The sequence below is a fragment of the Prorops nasuta genome, unplaced genomic scaffold (genome assembly GCF_024137725.1).
Source record: "Prorops nasuta isolate Cenicafe-Biocafe unplaced genomic scaffold, Cenicafe_Pnas_1.2 PNAS00010, whole genome shotgun sequence".
In the NCBI taxonomy this organism is placed as follows: Eukaryota; Metazoa; Arthropoda; class Insecta; order Hymenoptera; family Bethylidae; genus Prorops; species Prorops nasuta.
In genome coordinates, this window is record NW_027116807.1 from 6,739,712 (window position 1) to 6,761,186 (window position 21,475).

Consider the following 21,475-nt stretch of genomic DNA (forward strand, 5'->3'; position numbering starts at 1 on the left):
GTTCAAATATCGATACTTCATTAGATTTTGCAGATGATCGCAGATCGATCCCTTGCTTATTTATTACCCGCGGCCATTGCGTACAGTATGTACATATACCTATTCCCCCTATTCCAGCATTTCCAGAGCCTCCAGGCAGTCCAGGCCACTCCAGGCTCCAGCTGATTTCAGCTGTTAGTGACTAAGATCGTGTTTCAAAATTCATTGGCAGTACTGCGGAATATCCTTCTGTCTTCTTTCAATGCTTCATTCTTGACAAAGATATAACGATATCCGCAGTACTGGCAGTGAATTCTGGAACACGGCCTAATAGTGACTGTTAGCAGTAGCAGTATTAGTACTGATTAGTACATTAACACTCAACATGGAAGAAGTAAATAGTGCTGAAAATCGCAGCACACCAATATTTCGCGATTTAACAGCTGACGATCCAACTTCTGAAGCAACAGTAATAGAAAGTCTTTGTATGAACTGTGGTGAAAATGTGAGATGATTCTTTTTATTCATATTTATTAGTTATTTTCAAATATAATAATAAAAATACTTTAATTCAGGGAGTTACCAAATTACTATTAACTAAAATACCCTACTTTAAAGATGTTATAGTAATGTCTTTCCATTGTGAGCATTGTAACTATCAAAACAATGAAATACAAAGTGGTGGTAAAATTGCTGACAAAGGAATAAAAATAGTTCTGCAGGTAACAACACAAAATGATTTAAATCGACAAGTTGTAAAATCTGATCATACAAAAGTAACTATCCCACACTTGGATTTTGAAATTCCTGGTGAATCTCAAAAAGGAGAAATAACTACAGTAGAAGGTATTATAAATCGTAGTGTCAATGGATTGAAAATGGACCAGCCACGCAGAGAAAAAGAAGAACCAGAGGTCAAAATTTTAATTGAACGTTTTATACAGAAATTGAAGAGTCTCATAAACTTACATGAATCTTTTACCATAATTTTTGAAGATATATCAGGAAATTGTAATGTTGAAAATCCAAATGCCCCACTTAAAGATAATAATTGTAAAGTAAAATATTTTAAAAGGTCAAAGGAGCAGGATCAACTATTAGGAATTTATCAAGAGAATCAAGATGGACTGTTAAAACCAATAGCTGAGGAGGATTATAGTTTAGAAAAAATAGATGGTGAAGTTTTATCATTTACAACTAATTGTCCTGAATGTAATGCAGTTTGTGAAACTAACATGAAAATGACTGGTATGTTTGTCTTGTAATATTATTTTTTATGAAAGCTCATATGTTTAAAACTCCTATTTGTCCAATTACAAAAATAGATATTCCACATTTCAAGAAAGTTGTTATTATGGCTACCTGTTGTGAGGCTTGTGGTCATAGGACGAATGAAGTTAAAAGTGGAAGTGGTATAGAGCCATTAGGAATAAAAATAGAAATTAAAGTTGCTGGAAAGGAAGATTTTAGTCGTGATTTGTTAAAATCTGATACCTGTAGAATGGAAATACCATCACTGGAGTTACAAGTTGGGCCAACAACTTTAGGAGGTAGATTTACTACTGTAGAAGGGATCATAATGGCAACTAGAGATCAATTATCTTCATCAACTGCTTTTACTGGTGACAGCAATGATCCAGAAACAAAGAAAAGAATGGAGGATCTTATTAATAATTTAACTGATATACTAGAAGGTAAACAAGCAGTAACTTTAGTATTAGATGATCCTGCAGGTAACAGCTATATACAAAGTTTGAGTGATGACGGCACTGACGATCGTTTAAAAATAACTAAGTATAAAAGAACCTTTGAGGACAATGAAGAGCTTGGAATTAATGATATGAAAGTTGACAATTATTAGCAATTTTATGCATATGTTAAAATAAAATCTTATAAAGGATATATTTTTGTTTTTCTTGTAAATTAATTAAACACAGAGTTTCGATACATCAGTTATAATAATGATTCCATAATTTGTGTTGCTAAAATTCATTGGTAAAAGGCTACTCAGTCTTTATTAAATACTGAAAGATATTCAATATATCATTCAGTAATGATAACATGCACTGCACAAAATGTGCGTATAGTTCATTAGCTAATGACATATTAACTGACTATACTGTGTAACATTATTTTATGTACAATGAATACATTAGTAGTAAATCCAAAAAGATTTAGTTTAGTGTAAAACTTAACTTATGTTAATTTTCTATTTAGTCATTTTTTATGTGATCCTCAACATTTATATTTACATTATTCTATTGATTAATACGCTTTTTATTCCACTTGTAATACTTGGCTGATTAAAAAAAATTATGATATTTGAAATTGCGTCACGAGAAGCTTAGTAGCTTTTGCAATGTCGTAAGCGCATGATTGAACTTGCTGAAGACAACACTTTATTTGTTCATTATCTCCATTACATCTCTCCAACCCTGAACATTCAGTTTGAAGTCTTCCAATATTTCCATTAAGTTGTCGTAACGCTGACTTGATGTTCTCTTCGGTGGGACTCTAAAATCATAAAAAATAAATCACAACACGTCCATCAACGGGATGTTCCCAATTTTCGTATAAACTAATTTCCAGCTTACCTGTGGAAAGATTGAAGTTAATTCGGCAACAGCAATCCGTATCTTTTTCGCACATGGCACAAATGCTTCTCGGTGGCTTGGATCTTGCATTGCCATCCACAACTCTTGTATTCTTTTCGTGACTTGCTCGGTACGCCTCGTAACATCCTCGCTGGAAGGCAAACTTGAAGCTCCGCACTCCCAAAGACTTTGCGTATTTAATCTAGATATTATTTCGGTATCTCGTTTCGGCTAAAACAAAAAGAAATACGTAAGGTGATATAAATTAATGCCACAAATATAAATTATGTAAGATATAATCACCTGTGACATGGTAACATTCCAGGAAGAAGGTTTTCTAATACCTTCTCTCGTTTCGTACATTGATACTGGTCGTTGATTTATTCGTGGAACATTTGATTTATCGAGAATTGTTTCGGGTTCAGGGCCAGCGTGTCCGTTTAGGGTTTCGTCCATGGAATTTGTTGTCTGTTTGAAATTAATATACAAATTTAGACTGTTGATTCTTATTATAGCTACACATTGCAGGCATTACCTGAATTACACATTTTAACTCTTCATTTTCCTGAGTAAGATATTGAACGGTACTTTTTAAACTACGAATTTCATTTTGTAAATCTCGTACCATTATTTCAGAGAGTGTTAATTGTTTTTTCAGAACTTCAATAACAGAAGGTAGGTCCTTCGTTATTGTATCGTTTGCTTCCTGTAATTCGATATTTAATTAATTTTCATGAGCCACAAAGAGAATAATGATACTTAATAAATATCACAAATAGTAATTTTGCATATTAATGAAATAGCACACACAAGAATCTTTTCTCATGGGATCAACATGATTTTTAGTTGCTTTCTAAAATTTAACATTATTCAGGCAATGTACCGTCAATTAATTATTTCGATGCCTTAAATTAATTGCGAGATCAACTTACAAAAAAAAAAAACATTTGTTTAGCTGTGATTGCACATGCTCACACAGAAATCTTTACACTTGCCTATTAACACTGCCTACAGAAGACCCATGTGTTTAACCATTTCCCTATTCGTCGTTTTGAAACTACCGCAGGTACCTTCAATATGTTATTATATAGCAAATAGTATTCATTGCTAGTATAGCTTTTGGTTTAGTAGATTTAACTAATAATTAACTTAGGACATAAAAAAAGGTTTCGCTGCATATACTGTCTAATAGGCACATGGAAAAAATTAGATATGTGATATAATTACCTTGGTGCCAGATTTTGGTTCAGATGAATTTGCATTGTCTATCGAAGTTTGAGCATAATCATCATCAGACGCCACAGTATCGTATAAAGGCTCGTCATCAGAAATTTGGGAAACATGTTTTCCTAATTTGTCTTGGCACCCTGATAAAAATAAGTCGAATTAAAAATACACAATATAAAGCATACTATTCTAATACTTTATTACTGTAATCGTGAAAAATACAAACCTTGTAATTTTGCATTATATGCTTTCATATGTCTGCAACCAGCTTCAACAAGCAAATCAACTATAAGTGTAGTAAATTCCTTTGGCGCAAATCTTGCTAATTTTTGTCTCCCCTGATTTCTTGTAGATGAAAGCTGAGGATTCACCGGTAAAAACGGTACTGTGCATCTTTCGGGAAGAGATGCAACGGTAAACCAAACTGTGTGTATAAATAAAATTATTTATCGTAAATTCTATTGTCTCAAACCTATCTCTTTGTGATAAATTATTACAAAGTTAAATGTTTAATGATTAAAACTATCAAGTACTTACGGGTCCTTAGAAAGCTGGTGTTGAAGAAAAATTAGTGTTAATAAATGTCTACTAGATTAAATTATAATTATACTAAAGAAAAAAAGAATAATTACCAGTTTCAGTCTCTCTACGGTCAACTTCGTCATAAACATCCATTGCAAGTTCCTCCAGCAAATTATTTGGTAACTGTAACAAAAATATCTTTTAGTAGTATCTAGTTGCATATACAGGGTGCTCAAAAAGCCTGAAAATAGTTGAAATCTCAAAAACTAAGTATTTTTGAAAACAAAATCTACTTTATACATATATTTTGTTCTTTTAAAATTCTATAAAATAGCTATATTGGCTTGGCCTTAGGAGTTGCATTGAGAAAAGTATATGGGTTAATTTGAGTTTCTCTAGATAGAAGCCTATATTAATTTTTTATTACACATTCTTGTAGCCTATCTGAAGAACTTTCTATAACACTATAGGAATTTACCATTTAATCCAGATATTTAAGAAAATATTGTAATTATAAATTATACGTAAATGTGTTTTCGGCTAAAATAGTGTGACCGTTACGCGTATCCATACGTATTTTTAAGGTGAGCTACAAAAGTATGTAAATATAAATAGGGCATTTCATAAAAAAAATCAAAACTACCATCATATATCCTTCGACACATCTCCCAATATTAAACCAATATAGCTTTCTACAGATTTTGGGAAATACTATATATTATTTAATTTTTCCTTGTAAAGCACTTAATCGTCGAGACATTTGACTGTTTCCATGCTCCCCGAGAACCTTGTATGTGTTCTTTGTAACAGAATGCTGCAAGAACTACCATTTGCAATTTTTTACGAGCATCATAAGTAGAGTCAGTCCTATCTAATGCTCCTTCTAGCAAAGATGACCAGTCAGGAATAATTAAATGTTCGTCTAAACGATGATCGGGTTTTTGTAAGCAAACATACTGCGTTAGTCTATCTGTTACATCATACATGCATTCGATTATACGTTCGGATAAATCTAAGTGTCCTGCTGCCCTATAAAAAAATGTAGATGAAAATTTTCAGCTATTTTTAAGTGTCTTTCTAAAATAAAACAAAGATAAAAAGGCTTACTTTGCTATTTCGGCCGGAATTTGACCATTGCAGTCGATGATACTAGGGTTTCCACCGTTTGCTATTAACAGTTCAATTTGTAATGCTTGTCCTGCACGAGCTGCTACATGTAATGGAGTTGTGCCTTTTTCCTAAGAAATAATAAATAATTACTACTTTTTCAATCAAAATCTAGTTTAGGAAATGCATGTTTCTCATACATACCTTATAAAAATAATTTGGACAAGCACCTTGTGCCAAGAGCCTCAAAGAAGTCTCCAAGTTAACAGTGCGAACACTACTGTGTAACTGCTTGCTTAATTCTTCCTCAGTACAAAATTCTTCCTTGCTTGGTCTTAAAACAAAAACAAGCTGTTGATGTTTAGCTTTAATAAATTCAGCTTTTGTTGGGCTATAAAAATATTAAAAATACATTTTAGTAAATAAAAAATAAATTAAAATATATATTATGTTATACATTACTAACTGTAGAGGGTCCTTTGGCTGTGGTTTTCTCCTACCAATTTTTAAACTAGATGGGTCTAACAAGGAATGTTCCCAAATGCTGTTTGCTCCATTATCATTTAAAGTGTGAACCATCTACAATTAAAGAATTGTGAATAAAATACCTTTAAATGTGTTAGTATATTAAATAAAAACTTATTATTACTAACATTCAGTTGATGCATATTCCACATTCCTTTGTAGAGTGACTTAATATGAGATATATGGCGTCCTAAGCTCCTATGAATACTACAGCATTCATCGCACAATAAAATACCTCTATTTACAGATGCCCATCCAGGTTCTGTTGATATAAATAATATTGTCAAAATCTTACTATTTATTTACAGAAAAGTAACAATAAACAGTTAATAAATGTTTACCAAGTGTTCCACAATCAGCACATATATCAACAGCAGCTTTATTTTTAGGACGAGCCATATTTTATTCTTCTTAATTAAATGGCAATGACTATAAACAAAAAAAACAATACAGGATTGTATTAATAGACTTGTACAGGCAAATGCTTAACTAATTTGTAAAAGTATAAGCTATAAGTTTAATGGTTATTAAAGTAAACAATAACGAGATCTTTTAAGATACCTATAGAAACAACAGGACCCTTCATAAAACACTTTTTGCGTTTGAAAGGAAATGATTTAAAAGGCTACAACAAATACAATGACATTTGTGGAATGTCCCTCCAGCTGCCTCGCAATGGCTGCTTAACTTGAATCTACCGAGCAGTGATCGAAATTCGAAGTATTTCGAAGCACTGTCAGCACGCGGACAGTACTCTGGTGAATAAACTATCGAATTTGTACTATATTATATGTTACATATAATATAGCATTTTTAAGTTAGGAGTTGGCTTTATTTGGCTTGTGATTAGTACTACGTGGGGTGCAAACTTTTGGGCCAGCCATGGTGGGGGTAGACTAACCGTGCTCTCTTTATTCTCATCTTCCCCGTGCTCCCCCACCATACTCCCGAAAATGTTTGCGCTTCGCCCTCCCGGGCCCCCATTGCAGTGCCACAGACGATTTTGTCCAGCATCTTCAAAGGTAAGTTCCTATATCATCTCCCGAATCGCTACGACCCCGGGTTAAGGGGATGCATTGAGCGACCCAAACACTCATTCAAGTTTATTTTCCAAACTATTAAGAATATGAACTTTTTTGTAAAGATTAAATTTACTCTTTTAACTGTACTGAAGCGCGCTACAAACTCGGTTTCTCAAAATTATAAAAAAAAAATTTTTCATAAAAATTATAAAAAATTGTAATTTTGTTGGTCATAATAATATTGAAAATTAGGCCTTGTAGCGCGCTAAAGAAAGGTTCTATGAGTAATTTGAGACCAAGAAGAAACAAATATACCTAAAAATGTGGAAGATTTCTTTGAAAAACTAAATTAGCTATTGAAAGACAAGTTTTACACTGTTTTATCGACGGAGAAGTTTCACAGTGCGTTAGACAAGGACAGGCGGTACATACTAGATTGTCCGAAAACTTTTGTAGAAGTGAGTCGACTACCTATATGACTAGTGAATATGGCCGAAATCTAGTAATATATTGCTATAATGTCGTAAGGCATTTATTGTAGTATTCATTTAGATATCAAGATGAGAAAAAGATAATTGAATAATCTTCAAGATAACGTCAATTTAAAGAAGCAGAAGAAAAAACTGCAAAATAAATGTAATTAAGAAAAACTATGGATCTTAGATAAGTAAAAACGTTTGAATAATTTAAAGTATTTATATATTGAATTTACTAGTGTTACTTTGTGGAAATATATTTTGTACAAATATGATTTAGGTGTTTGTGGCTTTCGCAAAGGATTAAAGAAATGCAGCATAAATGTTTATCAGAATAATAATGAGAGACGAGACAAAAATGACTGATAAGTGTAATTAAAATATTCATGCGTACTTTATTGACATATATGTCATCTGGTATAACTTTTACTGCTACGATGTTCATATTAATTATGATTTTATGATGAGAAACGCATGGGTCAAAGAAGGCAATACTTCTTACAAGGTAAATGTAAACAATTTGCAAATGTATTATACTTTCAATTTCAAATATAAAACTGTGTCTTAACTGTTTAGTTGATTAATTATTTAGATATTACTTTTATCGCTGGAATGATATCTTGCTCATATCTACGATGAGCAGAAATAAGAAGATATGAAGGACTTTCGACTAATCCCATCCATGTAAATTGCTTCTTTTGGCACAGAGTTTATGGTTAGTAATCGCAAGGTATATGTAATTTTTATTACAGTGTTTATTAATTCAAAGTTACTTTTAATTTGTTTAGCTTAATGAGTTTATATATTAAATATGGTCTGCTTTGGTTTTTCAGATATTACTGAGCGACTGAAGTGGAACTTTTATCAAATAACCTATTCAAGGATTATAATAAATATATAGAGTATGGATATATATATAATTATTAATAATCATACGCTGCAAGATTTGTACAGATGACAAGTGTCTTTATAACAGTGATTTTGCAATACTTAATTAGAACAAGTTCAAGCAAAGTTAAATTATACAAGTTAATATTGAAATTTTATCATTTTCACTATTATTAAATATATTTAATAGATATACAATATGCAGGGCGTACCACTTAAAATGCTCCAGAACATAGATACAAAAAGACGCGTACCTCTTCAACTATAAGAGATATTCAATGTTTGCACAGGACTTTTTCGAAACCTTTTGTTATTTGCTTCCAAAAGGGTCATATGAAAAAATTGAATATCTCTTATAATTAACGCAATACACGCTTTTTGTATCTATGCTCTGGGGCATTTAAGTGGTACGCCCTGCATATTGTATATCTATTAAATATATTTAATAATAGTGAAAATGATAAAATTTCAATATTAACTTGTATAATTTAACTTTGCTTGAACTTGTTCTAATTAAGTATTGCAAAATCACTGTTATAAAGACACTTGTCATCTGTACAAATCTTGCAGCGTATGATTATTAATAATTATATATATATCCATACTCTATATATTTATTATAATCCTTGAATAGGTTATTTGATAAAAGTTCCACTTCAGTCGCTCAGTAATATCTGAAAAACCAAAGCAGACCATATTTAATATATAAACTCATTAAGCTAAGCAAATTAAAAGTAACTTTGAATTAATAAACACTGTAATAAAAATTACATATACCTTGCGATTACTAACCATAAACTCTGTGCCAAAGGAAGCAATTTACATGGATGGGATTAGTCGAAAGTCCTTCATATCTTCTTATTTCTGCTCATCGTAGATATGAGCAAGATATCATTCCAGCGATAAAAGTAATATCTAAATAATTAATCAACTAAACAGTTAAGACACAGTTTTATATTTGAAATTGAAAGTATAATACATTTGCAAATTGTTTACATTTACCTTGTAAGAAGTATTGCCTTCTTTGACCCATGCGTTTCTCATCATAAAATCATAATTAATATGAACATCGTAGCAGTAAAAGTTATACCAGATGACATATATGTCAATAAAGTACGCATGAATATTTTAATTACACTTATCAGTCATTTTTGTCTCGTCTCTCATTATTATTCTGATAAACATTTATGCTGCATTTCTTTAATCCTTTGCGAAAGCCACAAACACCTAAATCATATTTGTACAAAATATATTTCCACAAAGTAACACTAGTAAATTCAATATATAAATACTTTAAATTATTCAAACGTTTTTACTTATCTAAGATCCATAGTTTTTCTTAATTACATTTATTTTGCAGTTTTTTCTTCTGCTTCTTTAAATTGACGTTATCTTGAAGATTATTCAATTATCTTTTTCTCATCTTGATATCTAAATGAATACTACAATACATGCCTTACGACATTATAGCAATATATTACTAGATTTCGGCCATATTCACTAGTCATATAGGTAGTCGACTCACTTCTACAAAAGTTTTCGGACAATCTAGTATGTACCGGACAGGCCTATTAGCTCTCTCGATTTAGAAGGGGTACCCACTCTCTCCCCCACCATTACCCGCTAAAACCTACTCTCCTACACACAGCAAGACGGCTGGCTAACCTACTGGCAGCTATTTGAAGTTGCCGCTCAGTCGATAAGAAAGCGCTAAAGTCCTCGTCGATAAAACTGACCACGATAAATTGTGAAAAGTGAAATTCTTCTACCATTTTACTGAATTTTATAAGAATAAGAATCGAAAGTATCATCGTTGTGGAACATCATGGACAACAATAACAAGCGACACTGTCATATTAGTAAGAAGTAGCATTTGTTTTCAATTTCAATTTGAAATGATTGAATAATTTCTGACTCGATGAAAGAGCGCGTAAGGGCCATGTGGGCCGGAAGCCGGAATCAGCCGGAAACTACCTACTTGTGAAATATAACTGAAGCTGAGTAAGTGAGTGATGAGCTATACCCTGGTTTGTATGGTGTAGAAAATTGAATCGTTCTTTTATTGCTATTCTAGAAATCACTGTCAGTAATAGTCAGTATCCCAAATCCCAATACTGCGATTATTCTATTTTTTTTTTAAATGTTTCATTATTTGACACAGATGTATTGACATTCGCAATACTGGCAGTAAATTCTGGTATGTACATGGCTAGGATTTAGTCCGAATTATTATGTAATATGCGCGTACACAAAACGCTTAACTTCTATAATAAACGTGACATAAACTATATAAATTTGACTTAGAAAGTACAAAGTGAAGTTAGTTGAAAAGTAAAGAATTGTCCTACATACTGTAATCTCACCTGTAACAAATGACTCTATTGATTGCTTTTGAAAAATCGCCGAAATAATTTAGTTAGTACCTACTAATCGCAAAAAACAAAAAAAATTATACAATTTATGGGTAATCACTCATTGTAGTGAAACTCATTTAAGAAACGAAGAATTTATTAAATTTAGGGATGATATAGGATGATTACTCTTTAAAATCTTAGTGACGCTAGCACGGAGATGTGCTCCAATCCGTTCGTTCGTTTTCGCTGCACTATCGAACCAGTGAATTAGCTGAAATAAGAGACAAACATGTTTTCTCCACTCTAACTTATTGTACTAATGTAGCAAACAACGAAAAAGAATAGATCTAATGTGTGAGCACCTTAACTATGGTGGTGATGAACAAGAAAGCAGCAAGGATTTGTTCAGTAACAAATACTGTCTATCTAAGCAGCCTCTTGAATCGGAAATGATGTATAAGCTATAAAGTATAATACCTCACCAATAACGATAATTTAAATTTATTAAAAAACATCCAAGTGTATTTTAAAAATTAGATTTGTTGCTTTAAAAGCTAAATGTTTTTCTATTTAAATTATCTTTAAATACTAAGTTATTTCAGCTGGTATTTCGCAGTCTTCAATGGTTTCTGAGGAAGGAACATATGCTTTGAATGCAAAATTATTCTTTGGAAACATTCCAGGATTAATTACGTAACAGCCAGTATATTTTGTAGTATATGCCTCAAATTGATCAGCCACCACAATGAGATCTGGAGTTGGATAAATCTGTAATGCATGGTCATGCTTCCAGTATATAGGTATCACAGGTAGACTCAATGGAGTTAGATGAGATTGACTAATTATAGATCTGGCAAACTGAAAATATAATTGAAAAGAATATTAAAAAAATAGATTTCAAAATATTTTTATGATTACTTACATGATCACAGATCAATCCTTCATCTGGAAAGTTAATTGTATTTCTGCACATTTTTGTAAGCATATCTTCACGTAGTACAACAATTTCTTTTGTACAGTATTGAATTCTACAGGGATTACTAGCAAATATACTACCAGGTATGGAGCTGGAGAAATCCTCTGTAATAAACTTGGGTAAGGGTGCTCTTGGTAAAATTTTTGGTGACCCTAAATCATATGGACCAGGAACAAAAATAAATTTTGAGGAAGAATAGATATTTGTATACTGCATGATAATATCCGCAAGTTTCTTAAATCCTTCTTTTGCCTTAGATACACTTGTAACACTTAAAGGAAAACTCAAAAAGTTCCCACAAATGACAAAAGCAACAGGTGGAAAATCAGAGTATCCATCTAGCATTGTTTTAAACTTAGATAACACTGTAGCATTGTCTAACCATAATTCTGATATAAAAACTATCATGTCTTGACTTGATTTTTCATAAGCATCCAATTTCTCTGATGTTTTTAATAGAACAGGGCTTGGACCTCCAAATGTATTTAAATTTCCAAAATCCACACGTGAATTTTCAGATTTTTCTGCTGGTGGGAAAAAAACATCTTGAACTTTGAAAATTTTGTCTTCATAAAACCCATTAGCAATGACAATTGAGCCTTCCATTACTAATCCATTCTGAAAATTGTGCACTTAGAGTTATGGAAAATTTTTAGCAAATATTAATTTTTATGTAAACATAAAGAAAGAATTGAAAGCGGTATAAAAAAGGATATTGCTTTTTTCAAATCAAGCTTAACATTGCCTCCACTGTCTTCCAAATAATATTGATTGTCAGTAAATTGTGCTACTATCCCCATAATGCAAACATCTTCAGTCTGAGCTTCACTCAATAAATACTCAATTGGTACTAGATCAAATTTATTGTCTTTAGTTTCACCAAATTTAGGAGCAGCAAAGAACTCGTGTCTTTTGGTCCTATACCATAAAAGATCGAGCCTATCTCTAAATACATGAGTTTTGTTAATAGCATCAGAATATAAATCTGTCTGAACTTTGCTCATAACAAACTTATTTTTGCTAATATCATATTTGATTTTGGGAATATCAAATGCATTAACAGCATTCAATACTGTTTCTGTATCCTTTAAAGAATCTGGTTTTACACATTCCTCTAGGGCCAATTTGATATGTTTGATTTCAACATGAGGATCAGGCAAATTTTGCTCTAAAATCCGTTCAGCAATTTGAGTAATCCAATCATCTCTTTCATTTTCCGCGATGTTTACTAACTGTTTGACTAAGCTGGCAGCAAGATTTCTAAATTACATCATGAAAAGAAAAATAAAATTTTCCTCACAAAGCTATGATTACAAAGCTTAATAAATATTTTGTACAAATTTTGATAACATATCTTAAATAAAAAAAATAAGAAAACTGTTGATACCTGTTTAAGACCAAACCAAACAAAGAAAAGGTTGATTGTACAGTTTTAATCAACTCCACATGAGCCATAATAGATTTATAAAGAATTATTTAATACGCATGGGTGAATGCAATCAGTAGACAGTCAGTAATGATAGACGGCAGGATTGGCGGGAATTTACTACCCCTACCATAACTTCCTTTACTTGTGTTACAATTACAACTTATTTACACCATTTAATGGGGAGAAGGGGGGGGGGGGAATTATGCACAGGAATAGTAGACAATAGTTAGAGTGGGAGTATCAAATTCCTGCAGTTTACCCATCATCAATTTGACCATGCAATACTCATTCCACCCATTACTGTTCCAATGAATAGCAGCGGCCAGTGAGAAATGACTTGAAAGGAGCCCGAGTGAGAGATTCGTCACTGTCGTCAGCGCCAGTCAACTCCAAATAGCCAAGTAACCAAACGAAGTTGTTTGCTAGACAGTAGTGCTTTCTCGGCTGGTAAAGTTGGATATTATCGTATCTACAATATAAATATATATATGTATATGAAGCGTTTAGTGGTGTAGTTGTTTGACAGAGGGCTCTTTGGGTGGATGGGTGAGTAGGTAGGGGGAGCGGTGCGAGGAAGAAAATGGCTGACGACGACGAGGCTACAGTAAAAGGGCAGGGACGTCTAACGAGAGCCGCGCTTAACTACTGAAAAATGCGATTTACGCTATTCAAGTCCAAAAGTTAATTCGTGAAAGTGGAAACCTTAACGCGTTTCTATACCTTGATCAAAACGCAATATCGGTTAAGGTTCGAGAGCGTAGAGTGTGCTAATAATTAGCCATTTAAAAAAGCGTTCGCGGGCGCAGTGTGCAGCAAGAAAAGGGCCTGATAGAGGTAAACAGTCAGCTTGGTTTTTAGCACAAACTTTTATCCGGCAGTGAAACGTCTATCATTGAGTAATCATTGTGGATCCCCCGGGGTAAATTCTTATTCGATTCATTGACCAATGAACATTCGGTGATTTCGCGTGCGAAAATCTCATCGATCAGCAGGTTGGGTTCACGTCAGCCACTTGTGGCCATCGACGAATACTTTTTAAAGGGTCATCCAAAATTCTTGATTGCTTCTGAGTGACCTTCTTGCTTGATTTTACGCAGCATTTTGTCGACTAGTCTTGATTTTGCCTTGGAAAGTGGAATTTGCGTGATTTTTGCCGGACAATTTTGTAGTAAAATATGCCAAGTGCGAAAAAGAAAACTGCACGGGAATAGGATTTAAAGGGATCGTTCTGTCAACAAGTCGATGAGAGTTCGCGCCTGTCATACTGTGGATCTGTTTTTTACCATTATTATCTGTATAAACCAACGCGGGACCAAAAGAAATATCGTTCTTTCCACGTTCTTTTCCTCCCCCGCTTTATTATTACGGTTGAATCGATGTCCTCGTGAAAATTTATCACATGACTGCCTTTTAGCAATAGAGGATAAAATAGAAGTTGCAGTTTCCATTGGAACGTCCCCTCGAGAGATAAGATATTTGGACTTTTGTGGCTGCTTTAGTTTTGCCCATCCGCGTGACTCGTAGTGGATCCTTGTCTCATCCGTATTTCTTCATTGAATCTTTTTCAGATCGAGTATTATTGGCTATATATCGAGGTAACTCTAACCTACAATGATTGTGAGGTAGTGTACTGATTTGAATTGGGACTTCGGTGATTTTACGGTTCGCCTTTACATTGTTAAAAATGTGAGAGAAAAATTCGGAATGAAGCCACAGAAAAAGGCTGTTGTTGCCAAAAAGGCAACTAAGATGCCTACAATAGCTAAAAAACGTCGTGCATTCTTGGAAAGGGCTACTCCTGGTGTCAGGAAGGAGAAGAAGACTAAGAAGCAGGAGAAAACTGAAGATCAGAAGAAAAAAGGTGATGGTGAAAAGAAGAAATTAGATAAATCAGAGGAAAAGAAGAAAATAGAAGAGAGAAAGAAATTAGATGACAAGAAGAAACAGTGTAAGGAGTGCGAAAAGAAAATTGACAAGACCGAGGAAAAGAAGAGTGACAGACAGGATGATAAAAATGACTGTGCAGAGATTGGTAATTGTGACATGAGTGACAAAAAGAAAATACAAAAAGCAGATGATAAGAACAAATCCGAGAAACCATTGGTTGAAAATAGGAAGAAGAGTGAAAAGTTGGATGATAAGAGGAAGAATGGTAAACTAGATGATGATAATGCAGAAAACTCTGTAAAGCTTTTGAATCTTTCAGATAATAAGGACATTGTTGAGGAAAAATTAGATATATCGAATGTGGTTGCAAAAAAGAAGTGTAAAGAAGATAAGAGGAAGGAAGTGAAACTGATGAAATCAGATTCAAAGGATGGAGGGAAAACAGCCCTGTTAAGAGAAAAGAAAAATGATTGCAAAAAAGTAATTGCAAAGGACACTGCCAATAGCAAAGTTTCTCCATTAAAGGCAAAGAAGGATAATAAAGCTAAACAGACACAAAAGAAGACCATAACTAAAAAGATTGTTTTCACCAAAAAATCTCATTTTCCAGCTTTAAAGCAATTAGTAGACAAGAAGAAGTTAAAGATAGTTAAACCAATCAATGACATGAAATTGCCTTTGAATAAGGATGATGAGAGATTGAAGAAAGTTAAGAAGAAGCCAGCAACGAAAAATAAATTGGTGCAAGAAAGAAAACCAAAACTGGCTAAACAGATGAAAGCCAAATTAACACAAAAGAATTGTAAAATAGGAGTTGCATTGAAGAAGGATGAAAATTTTAAAAATTTGGCACAGAAAGTAATCCTGAGAAAAAAGTTTGAGAGTAAGGATAGTGATAAGACTTTTATTAATAATAAAAAAATATCTACAAAGGAGGAAATTTGCAATGGTACAGATTTAAACAGTATTAAAAGAGAAATAATCGAAGATAAGGATTATGAGAAGAGCAGAGAGGAAGTTGCTCTGTTTAACAAGCAACTGGATATAAAAAAATCAATAAAAAATGGTCCAAAAACAGTGAAAAAGCTTCCAAAGAAAGCAGGAAAATCATTGAAGGTACTGAATGATAGCAATAATCAAAGAAATTTGAAAGAAACAGGCCTTTTGGAAGAGGGTGGAAGACAACCAAAAACAAATGATGAGAATTTGAAAAGCATTATTTTATCTAAGCAAGAAGAAAGTGCCAGTGATAACCTGATAGGATTAAATTTGAAAGTAGAGACAATAAATGGAGAAAGTAATGATAGTACAATGTCAATGTCACTTTCAGATGGGGAGAAAGATGATGAAAATGATAATGATGACAATGAAGAAGATAAGAATGATGACGATGATGATGATGAGGATGAGGATGACGATAACGACGACGATGACGATGATGATGACGATGATGAAGACTACAAACAGGTTAAGCAGAAAGATTTGAGAAAAAAAGAAAGAAGCAATTCTCCATTAGACGAACGTGCTAGAAGAATGAGATTGTTTGGGTTTTGGAGTGGACCAAAACGACACAGAGTTGCATCCTTAAATGCCTTGGCTAAAGTACACTGCCTCTATGAAAATGAAACAGGTGGAGTGTATTTGGGTGGTTTCTGTAAGCCAAAGCCTGAAAAAGAGAAGACCAAGAAAGGTAAAGATGAGAAAGAAGAGCTTCCCCGCAAGGATAAAGACAAAAAGAGTGACAACACTAAGACAGTAGACAGTGCCCCGAAGAGAAAACTGAGAAAAGTACCTGGATTACGTGGGAAACATTGGGATATGATGGAAAGCTCATCTTCCTCATCTTCTTCATCCGAAGATGAGAATAACGAACAAGAAAAAAATGTTGATAAGTCTAAGAAGAAAATTACCAAAAGAAGGAAAAAGAATGAGGAAGTGATGGACTTGAAGGATATGGTGGTTTGTAAGCGAATGGCTAGTTTAAATGCTACTGCCATCCTGGCTGCCTCTTATTCGGATGAGAAAAATCGCAGAAGTTGTAGCAGCAGCAGTGAAGTGTATTCTAGCGATTCAGAAGTAGAAATCATTAAGAGAAGGAAAGGTGATTCTGACGCTGACAGGAGAAAGGGTCGACAGGGTGCTGATTCCGAGGATGTGATGAAACCATCGAAAAAGGTTGTCATTGTCAATCAGGACACTGATGTCACTATAACAGGTAAGTTTCCCCTTTGGATTTTCCTATATTTTTAAAGCACCTCTGACAGTATACATAACCAATTGTAATTGTAGGAGTTTACGTCAATCAGACAAGGTCTACTCACCATGAAGGATTTTGCAGTATCGCTGGTATGCAGTACAGAATCAGTTCGACTAGCCACACACAGACTGCTGCCACTGCTGTTGCTACAGAGCTTCATGACCAAGTCAGTGATTGAACAACCAATATTTATAAAAAATAATGAGATAACATTTTGATTTTTTATTTTGCTTCAATGTCACACTTTAATCTATTCTTTTTTTTTTCTGCTAATTACAGAAAACAGAGCAACCATGCAAATCATATACACCACTAGGGGCTTTATCTTCAATGCAGCCTCCAGGCAGTCAGGGCAATCATCCTAATATGTCACCCAGAAGGCATTCAGCCTTTTCTGCTCCTCATCAGCACGGTAAGTTTATAAAACCTTTAACAACTTCCATAATCTAATACAACTATTTCTTGCTCTTAAATCAAATATGCCAATTTTATTGAACCCATGAAAAATAATGCGTCATTTATCGATAATTAAAAATATAGAATTTATGAAGGTCGAAAGGTCTTTCAACAAAATCTTGCATTTTTCGAAAAGATAAATGAGTCCATCGGCGGCCGAATAAATGAGTCAAGTTAGAAATCGTATGTTCTTTCAAAGCTCATGCTTCTTCTCCAGTAGAGAAGGACCAAGAATTTTTCGACTAAATATTCTTCCATTGTTTGGAATCCCTGCTATATTCAATTATTTCAATAAGAACAATAATAGAAAATCGATATTTATAATATAGAGAAGACATTTTCCTTTATAGCTTTGTCTTGCTTTTGTTTTTTTTTTTTTTCGAAATAAATGTTTATGAGCGAAAGATGAATTTAAAAAGATTCAAAAAAGGCTAGAAACGTTTATCCAAAGTTTTTACTCGAAAGAAATAAAGATGCTGAATTTGTAAAATATCACAACAAATATTGATTTAATTTATTGATTTTTCGAGTACCGAACAGATTATTTTGCAAATAGCAGTAATCCTGCCTTACGATGGGTTTACTCGAATCCATAATTTATTTAAAAGTTAAGGGCTAGAGACGTAAATACGGTCAACGAAATCCTAATCTCTGGGAGGTGGTCTCAGGAATCTCAACTCCCTCCAAGGAAGCGTGCGGTTACCGTAACACTCTGTATAACAGAAATCCTCTTAGAAATATACATAAATTTGTCGGCATGTTGATTCCGTCACAGTTTCAAAAAATTCGGTATTTCTCGAAAGCAGTGATTTTCTACCAAAAAATGTAAATATAGAGAAAAAAGTGGGTTCTATCGTGAAAATTTTAATGATTTAATTAGCATCATTAAAATATGCACACTCAAAACGATGAAGACATGTATACTATAATCGGAAAATATCATTGTACATTAATAACTATATCCTGAAGAAGCAACAGAGCTTTAAATTTATAAAACGATAAAATTGTAAATATTTTTATCGTTGATCGTCGTAAGGAGATTGATGGTAATCGATAATAAAGAGGAAAGCTGGATGCTTTATTAAACGAATATCGAAGGAGAAAATGTATAAAGGTATGGTCGCGTTGAAAAATTCAAGAGTAATGTAAAAATTTGAGAAATTTGGGAAAGCAAGAGAAAGTTTGATTGTCGAGTGGTGAGGTAAACGTGTTAAGGTGGAGGAACGGAACCGACTGGAAGGGTCTCCGCGTCCGAGTCCAAGTTTGAATTTCTCGTCGCTCATATACGTGGCGTGCATATAGGATAGTATTGGCCCGAACGACACTATCAAACGAGGCTTCAGATGAGTGCAAATACACGGAGGATGGAGTGTGCTGCTGACGATGGTGCTGCATGGCGTTGAGCCTGCGTCAAACTACGCAGGTTGGACCATCGAGCACCGTCACGCAAACCAACATGTTTTACACGCACGCATATATAAGAAAGTACCTTTCCTTTAACGAGAGGAGTGCTAACGTTGTCCTTACGAAAACCATGAGAAAAAATCAGTCGGCAAAATTCACCCGCAGCTACTCGAGTTCAACGACAAAATGCTCGTGTAACGACGAGGATCAGGCAGGAATGATCCAGAAATCTTCATGAGCACCTGGAAGCGAGACCCGATCCAAAAGAAAGAACGATGCATTTTTGATAATCTCCTAATTGCTTATATTACACGAGAATTGTAGCAAGGTTCGAACCTGGCGCATTCTGGGACTTTGCAAAGTAAGAAATTATTTATACAATTAGCAGGATCAGACCGAGGCGGTAGTACGGGAGATGTCGAGACGCGTGCATCGTGTGGAGAGAAACCCCGGTATGTCTGCAGTTGGCACGAAATGCGTCTGCAAAGAATTGAAAAAATATTCCCTAGCACGCGTCCCGTCAGTCGCCGCAATGCGAAATATATTCTACCGATTCAATCGAGTTATATTCAATATTTTCAGAGGTATGAATAGAAAACAAGCATGCACGTGTATTTGTCAAAGCTGTTGGAAATAACGGGGTACGCTGATGGCTGGTACGCGCGAGGAAGACATTGCCACAATTTATGCATAGCTGTGTAGAATATGGGCTGTATGAAAGATACGATGGGCCACCTATAAGTTGGAAGGAGAATGTGTCCGACGAAAGCTCGTACTTTATGTATAAGGAATGAGGCGCGGTTGGGCTCAGTGGAGTTGAAGATGGAGGATGAGAAAGGGAGAAAAAGGAGAAAATTGAGACGCGCGAGGATACGGAGGGCGGCGGATAGCTAAGAAGAGAGGACGTATGTAGAGCTGACTGCAGCAGCTTAGCAGCACTCTACTCCTGTACAGCCTCCATAGTTTATACTCTTACATGTATACTGAGAAACAGGAGAACAAGCACGAGACCGAGCACATTCAGTCGCAGTCGTAGCGCAGTCGATGCGAGTCGAGAGTGAGACTCGCGAGGCCGAGAACCTAACCAAACCGACCAGAGAGTATCCAGTTGGTAGTCGACGCAGAGAGAAAAACGTGCGCTTCCGAAAAACACTTACTCGCGCCTCGCTCCATCAACACTTCCACCCAGCTGCGTTACTTACTATACACGGGGATTACCTTACCTCGGAGCATCTTCCCTGTCGCCACTTGAATTCCTATTGCCATTGTTTTATCGATTCCTTGCAGTGTGTCGACTTTAACGGAAGTCAACACTGCGCTAGCTACTGCATTCGCCAAAACGGAAATGAGTAGCGCTTGAAATACTGCAGGGGGAACCGTTTGGTCCTCTCTCTCTCTCTCTCTCTCTCTCTCTCTCTCTCTCTCTCTCTCTCTCTCTCTCTCTCTCTCTCTTTCTCCCTTTCACTGGTTTTATATAAAGGGTTTCAATGATTGCTGAATGTCTGAGAATTGGGCAGGAGAAATCCACTGATAGCTTTCTATCGATATAGCCTACATCTGCATTTTCCTTTGATCTTAAAAATTGCGGACAATCTACATTTGACTATACGAATGAATACTGTTGCAGTTTTATCACACGTAATAGAATTTTTGTTGCCTAGTGCGATTAGCTCCATAGAAAAACGGATGCTTCCGCTTCGTTTACTGGAATCTGGCAGATGGCCAAGTACCATTCACTTGTGTCACGTTTCTATTTCGAAAATCGAGCGACTATCGCTTAGAGGGTCCGATTACTGCTCTGACCAATTGGCGCAGTATCCTGCACGAAACCCCATAGAAGGTTAGCTATATCACTTTTCTGCTACATTATACGAGATGCTGTGCGGCGTACGGAATAGCTAGATGAATGAAAAGCATAAAAGAAACGTCGAGTGTCATTTTAAGGAATAATGAAGTTTGCTTGGATCGAACGAAAGATTGGATAAGAGAATTGGAGGTTAGGTAAGTGTGTCGTGTTGGTTCGCGGTTACTGTCGTTCGGCGTTCGGCTGCTTCGCCGCTACCGGTGACGGAAGGGGGAGGGGGTGAGAGAGAGAGAGAGAGAGAGAGAGCAGACCAACCACGCCAGAGGCAGGCAGCAGGCAGCTAGTGCGCGCGCGATGCGAGAGTCGAGCCGAAGTTGCTCGAGGCTTACCGAAAATCCGCGAAGCTTCCTCTGCGTTTTCGATAAAGCTAACGTGCCGTTTTTTGCGCCAGTCTTACTTGGATTATCCTTGCGGTGTCCTCGCCGATCGAGCGGGCGCGCAGCGTCGTTTCACGTGAAAACTCGGTAGAAGAGGAAACTATCTATCAGATTCGAATCGTTCCAACTCT

The 21,475-nt window shown here is 34.9% G+C and overlaps 4 protein-coding genes across 4 annotated transcripts in view; 2 read left to right on the forward strand and 2 right to left on the reverse strand.

The window, feature by feature from the left end:
- Positions 1–138: 138 nt before the first annotated feature.
- Positions 139–1,881, forward strand: Zpr1 (zinc finger protein Zpr1). Its single transcript, XM_066733388.1, has 3 exons — positions 139–484; positions 555–1,227; positions 1,305–1,881. The coding sequence occupies exons 1-3, from the start codon at positions 365–367 to the stop codon at positions 1,838–1,840; spliced, it is 1,329 nt and encodes a 442-aa protein (XP_066589485.1). The 5' UTR covers positions 139–364; the 3' UTR covers positions 1,841–1,881.
- A 26-nt stretch (positions 1,882–1,907) lies between these two features.
- On the reverse strand, positions 1,908–6,732 carry Git (ARF GTPase-activating protein GIT1). The gene is made up of 14 exons (XM_066733385.1): positions 6,516–6,732; positions 6,296–6,383; positions 6,083–6,216; positions 5,896–6,008; positions 5,634–5,820; positions 5,430–5,560; positions 5,150–5,351; positions 4,433–4,505; positions 4,027–4,224; positions 3,801–3,940; positions 3,109–3,279; positions 2,877–3,041; positions 2,574–2,804; positions 1,908–2,493 (listed from the first exon to the last, which is right to left on the reverse strand). The coding sequence occupies exons 2-14, from the start codon at positions 6,351–6,353 to the stop codon at positions 2,293–2,295; spliced, it is 2,004 nt and encodes a 667-aa protein (XP_066589482.1). The 5' UTR covers positions 6,354–6,383; positions 6,516–6,732; the 3' UTR covers positions 1,908–2,292.
- A 4,447-nt stretch (positions 6,733–11,179) lies between these two features.
- DNApol-epsilon58 (DNA polymerase epsilon subunit 2) lies at positions 11,180–13,407 on the reverse strand. The gene is made up of 4 exons (XM_066733320.1): positions 13,058–13,407; positions 12,387–12,930; positions 11,617–12,297; positions 11,180–11,552 (listed from the first exon to the last, which is right to left on the reverse strand). Exons 1-4 carry the CDS (start codon positions 13,123–13,125, stop codon positions 11,283–11,285), a joined length of 1,563 nt encoding a protein of 520 aa, XP_066589417.1. The 5' UTR covers positions 13,126–13,407; the 3' UTR covers positions 11,180–11,282.
- Positions 13,408–13,692: 285 nt separating this feature from the next.
- Hers (Histone gene-specific Epigenetic Repressor in late S phase) overlaps positions 13,693–21,475 on the forward strand; it is a 37,596-nt gene continuing 29,813 nt past the window's right edge. Inside the window, exons 1-4 of the mRNA XM_066733319.1 lie at positions 13,693–13,933; positions 14,668–17,201; positions 17,276–17,409; positions 17,523–17,655. Coding sequence (XP_066589416.1) covers positions 14,804–17,201; positions 17,276–17,409; positions 17,523–17,655 — 2,665 coding nt within the window. The 5' untranslated portion in view covers positions 13,693–13,933; positions 14,668–14,803. The remainder of the gene's footprint in view (positions 13,934–14,667; positions 17,202–17,275; positions 17,410–17,522; positions 17,656–21,475) is intronic.

What these genes read in the sequence shown, in the direction of transcription:
- Zpr1 (XM_066733388.1), top strand. Translation starts at nt 365, where the DNA reads ATGGAAGAAGTAAATAGTGCTGAAAATCGCAGCACACCAATATTTCGC. An exon ending in GTATGAACTGTGGTGAAAAT is followed by an intron (nt 485 to 554) that starts GTGAGATGATTC and finishes ACTTTAATTCAG; the next exon opens with GGAGTTACCAAATTACTATT. An exon ending in AACTAACATGAAAATGACTG is followed by an intron (nt 1,228 to 1,304) that starts GTATGTTTGTCT and finishes TTACAAAAATAG; the next exon opens with ATATTCCACATTTCAAGAAA.
- Git (XM_066733385.1), bottom strand. Translation starts at nt 6,353, where the DNA reads ATGGCTCGTCCTAAAAATAAAGCTGCTGTTGATATATGTGCTGATTGT. An exon ending in ATATAATGCAAAATTACAAG is followed by an intron (nt 3,941 to 4,026) that starts GTTTGTATTTTT and finishes TATTTTTATCAG; the next exon opens with GGTGCCAAGACAAATTAGGA. An exon ending in GGAATGTTACCATGTCACAG is followed by an intron (nt 2,805 to 2,876) that starts GTGATTATATCT and finishes TTTTTGTTTTAG; the next exon opens with CCGAAACGAGATACCGAAAT.
- DNApol-epsilon58 (XM_066733320.1), bottom strand. Translation starts at nt 13,125, where the DNA reads ATGGCTCATGTGGAGTTGATTAAAACTGTACAATCAACCTTTTCTTTG. An exon ending in AGCTTGATTTGAAAAAAGCA is followed by an intron (nt 12,298 to 12,386) that starts ATATCCTTTTTT and finishes CTCTAAGTGCAC; the next exon opens with AATTTTCAGAATGGATTAGT. An exon ending in AAGGATTGATCTGTGATCAT is followed by an intron (nt 11,553 to 11,616) that starts GTAAGTAATCAT and finishes TTATATTTTCAG; the next exon opens with TTTGCCAGATCTATAATTAG.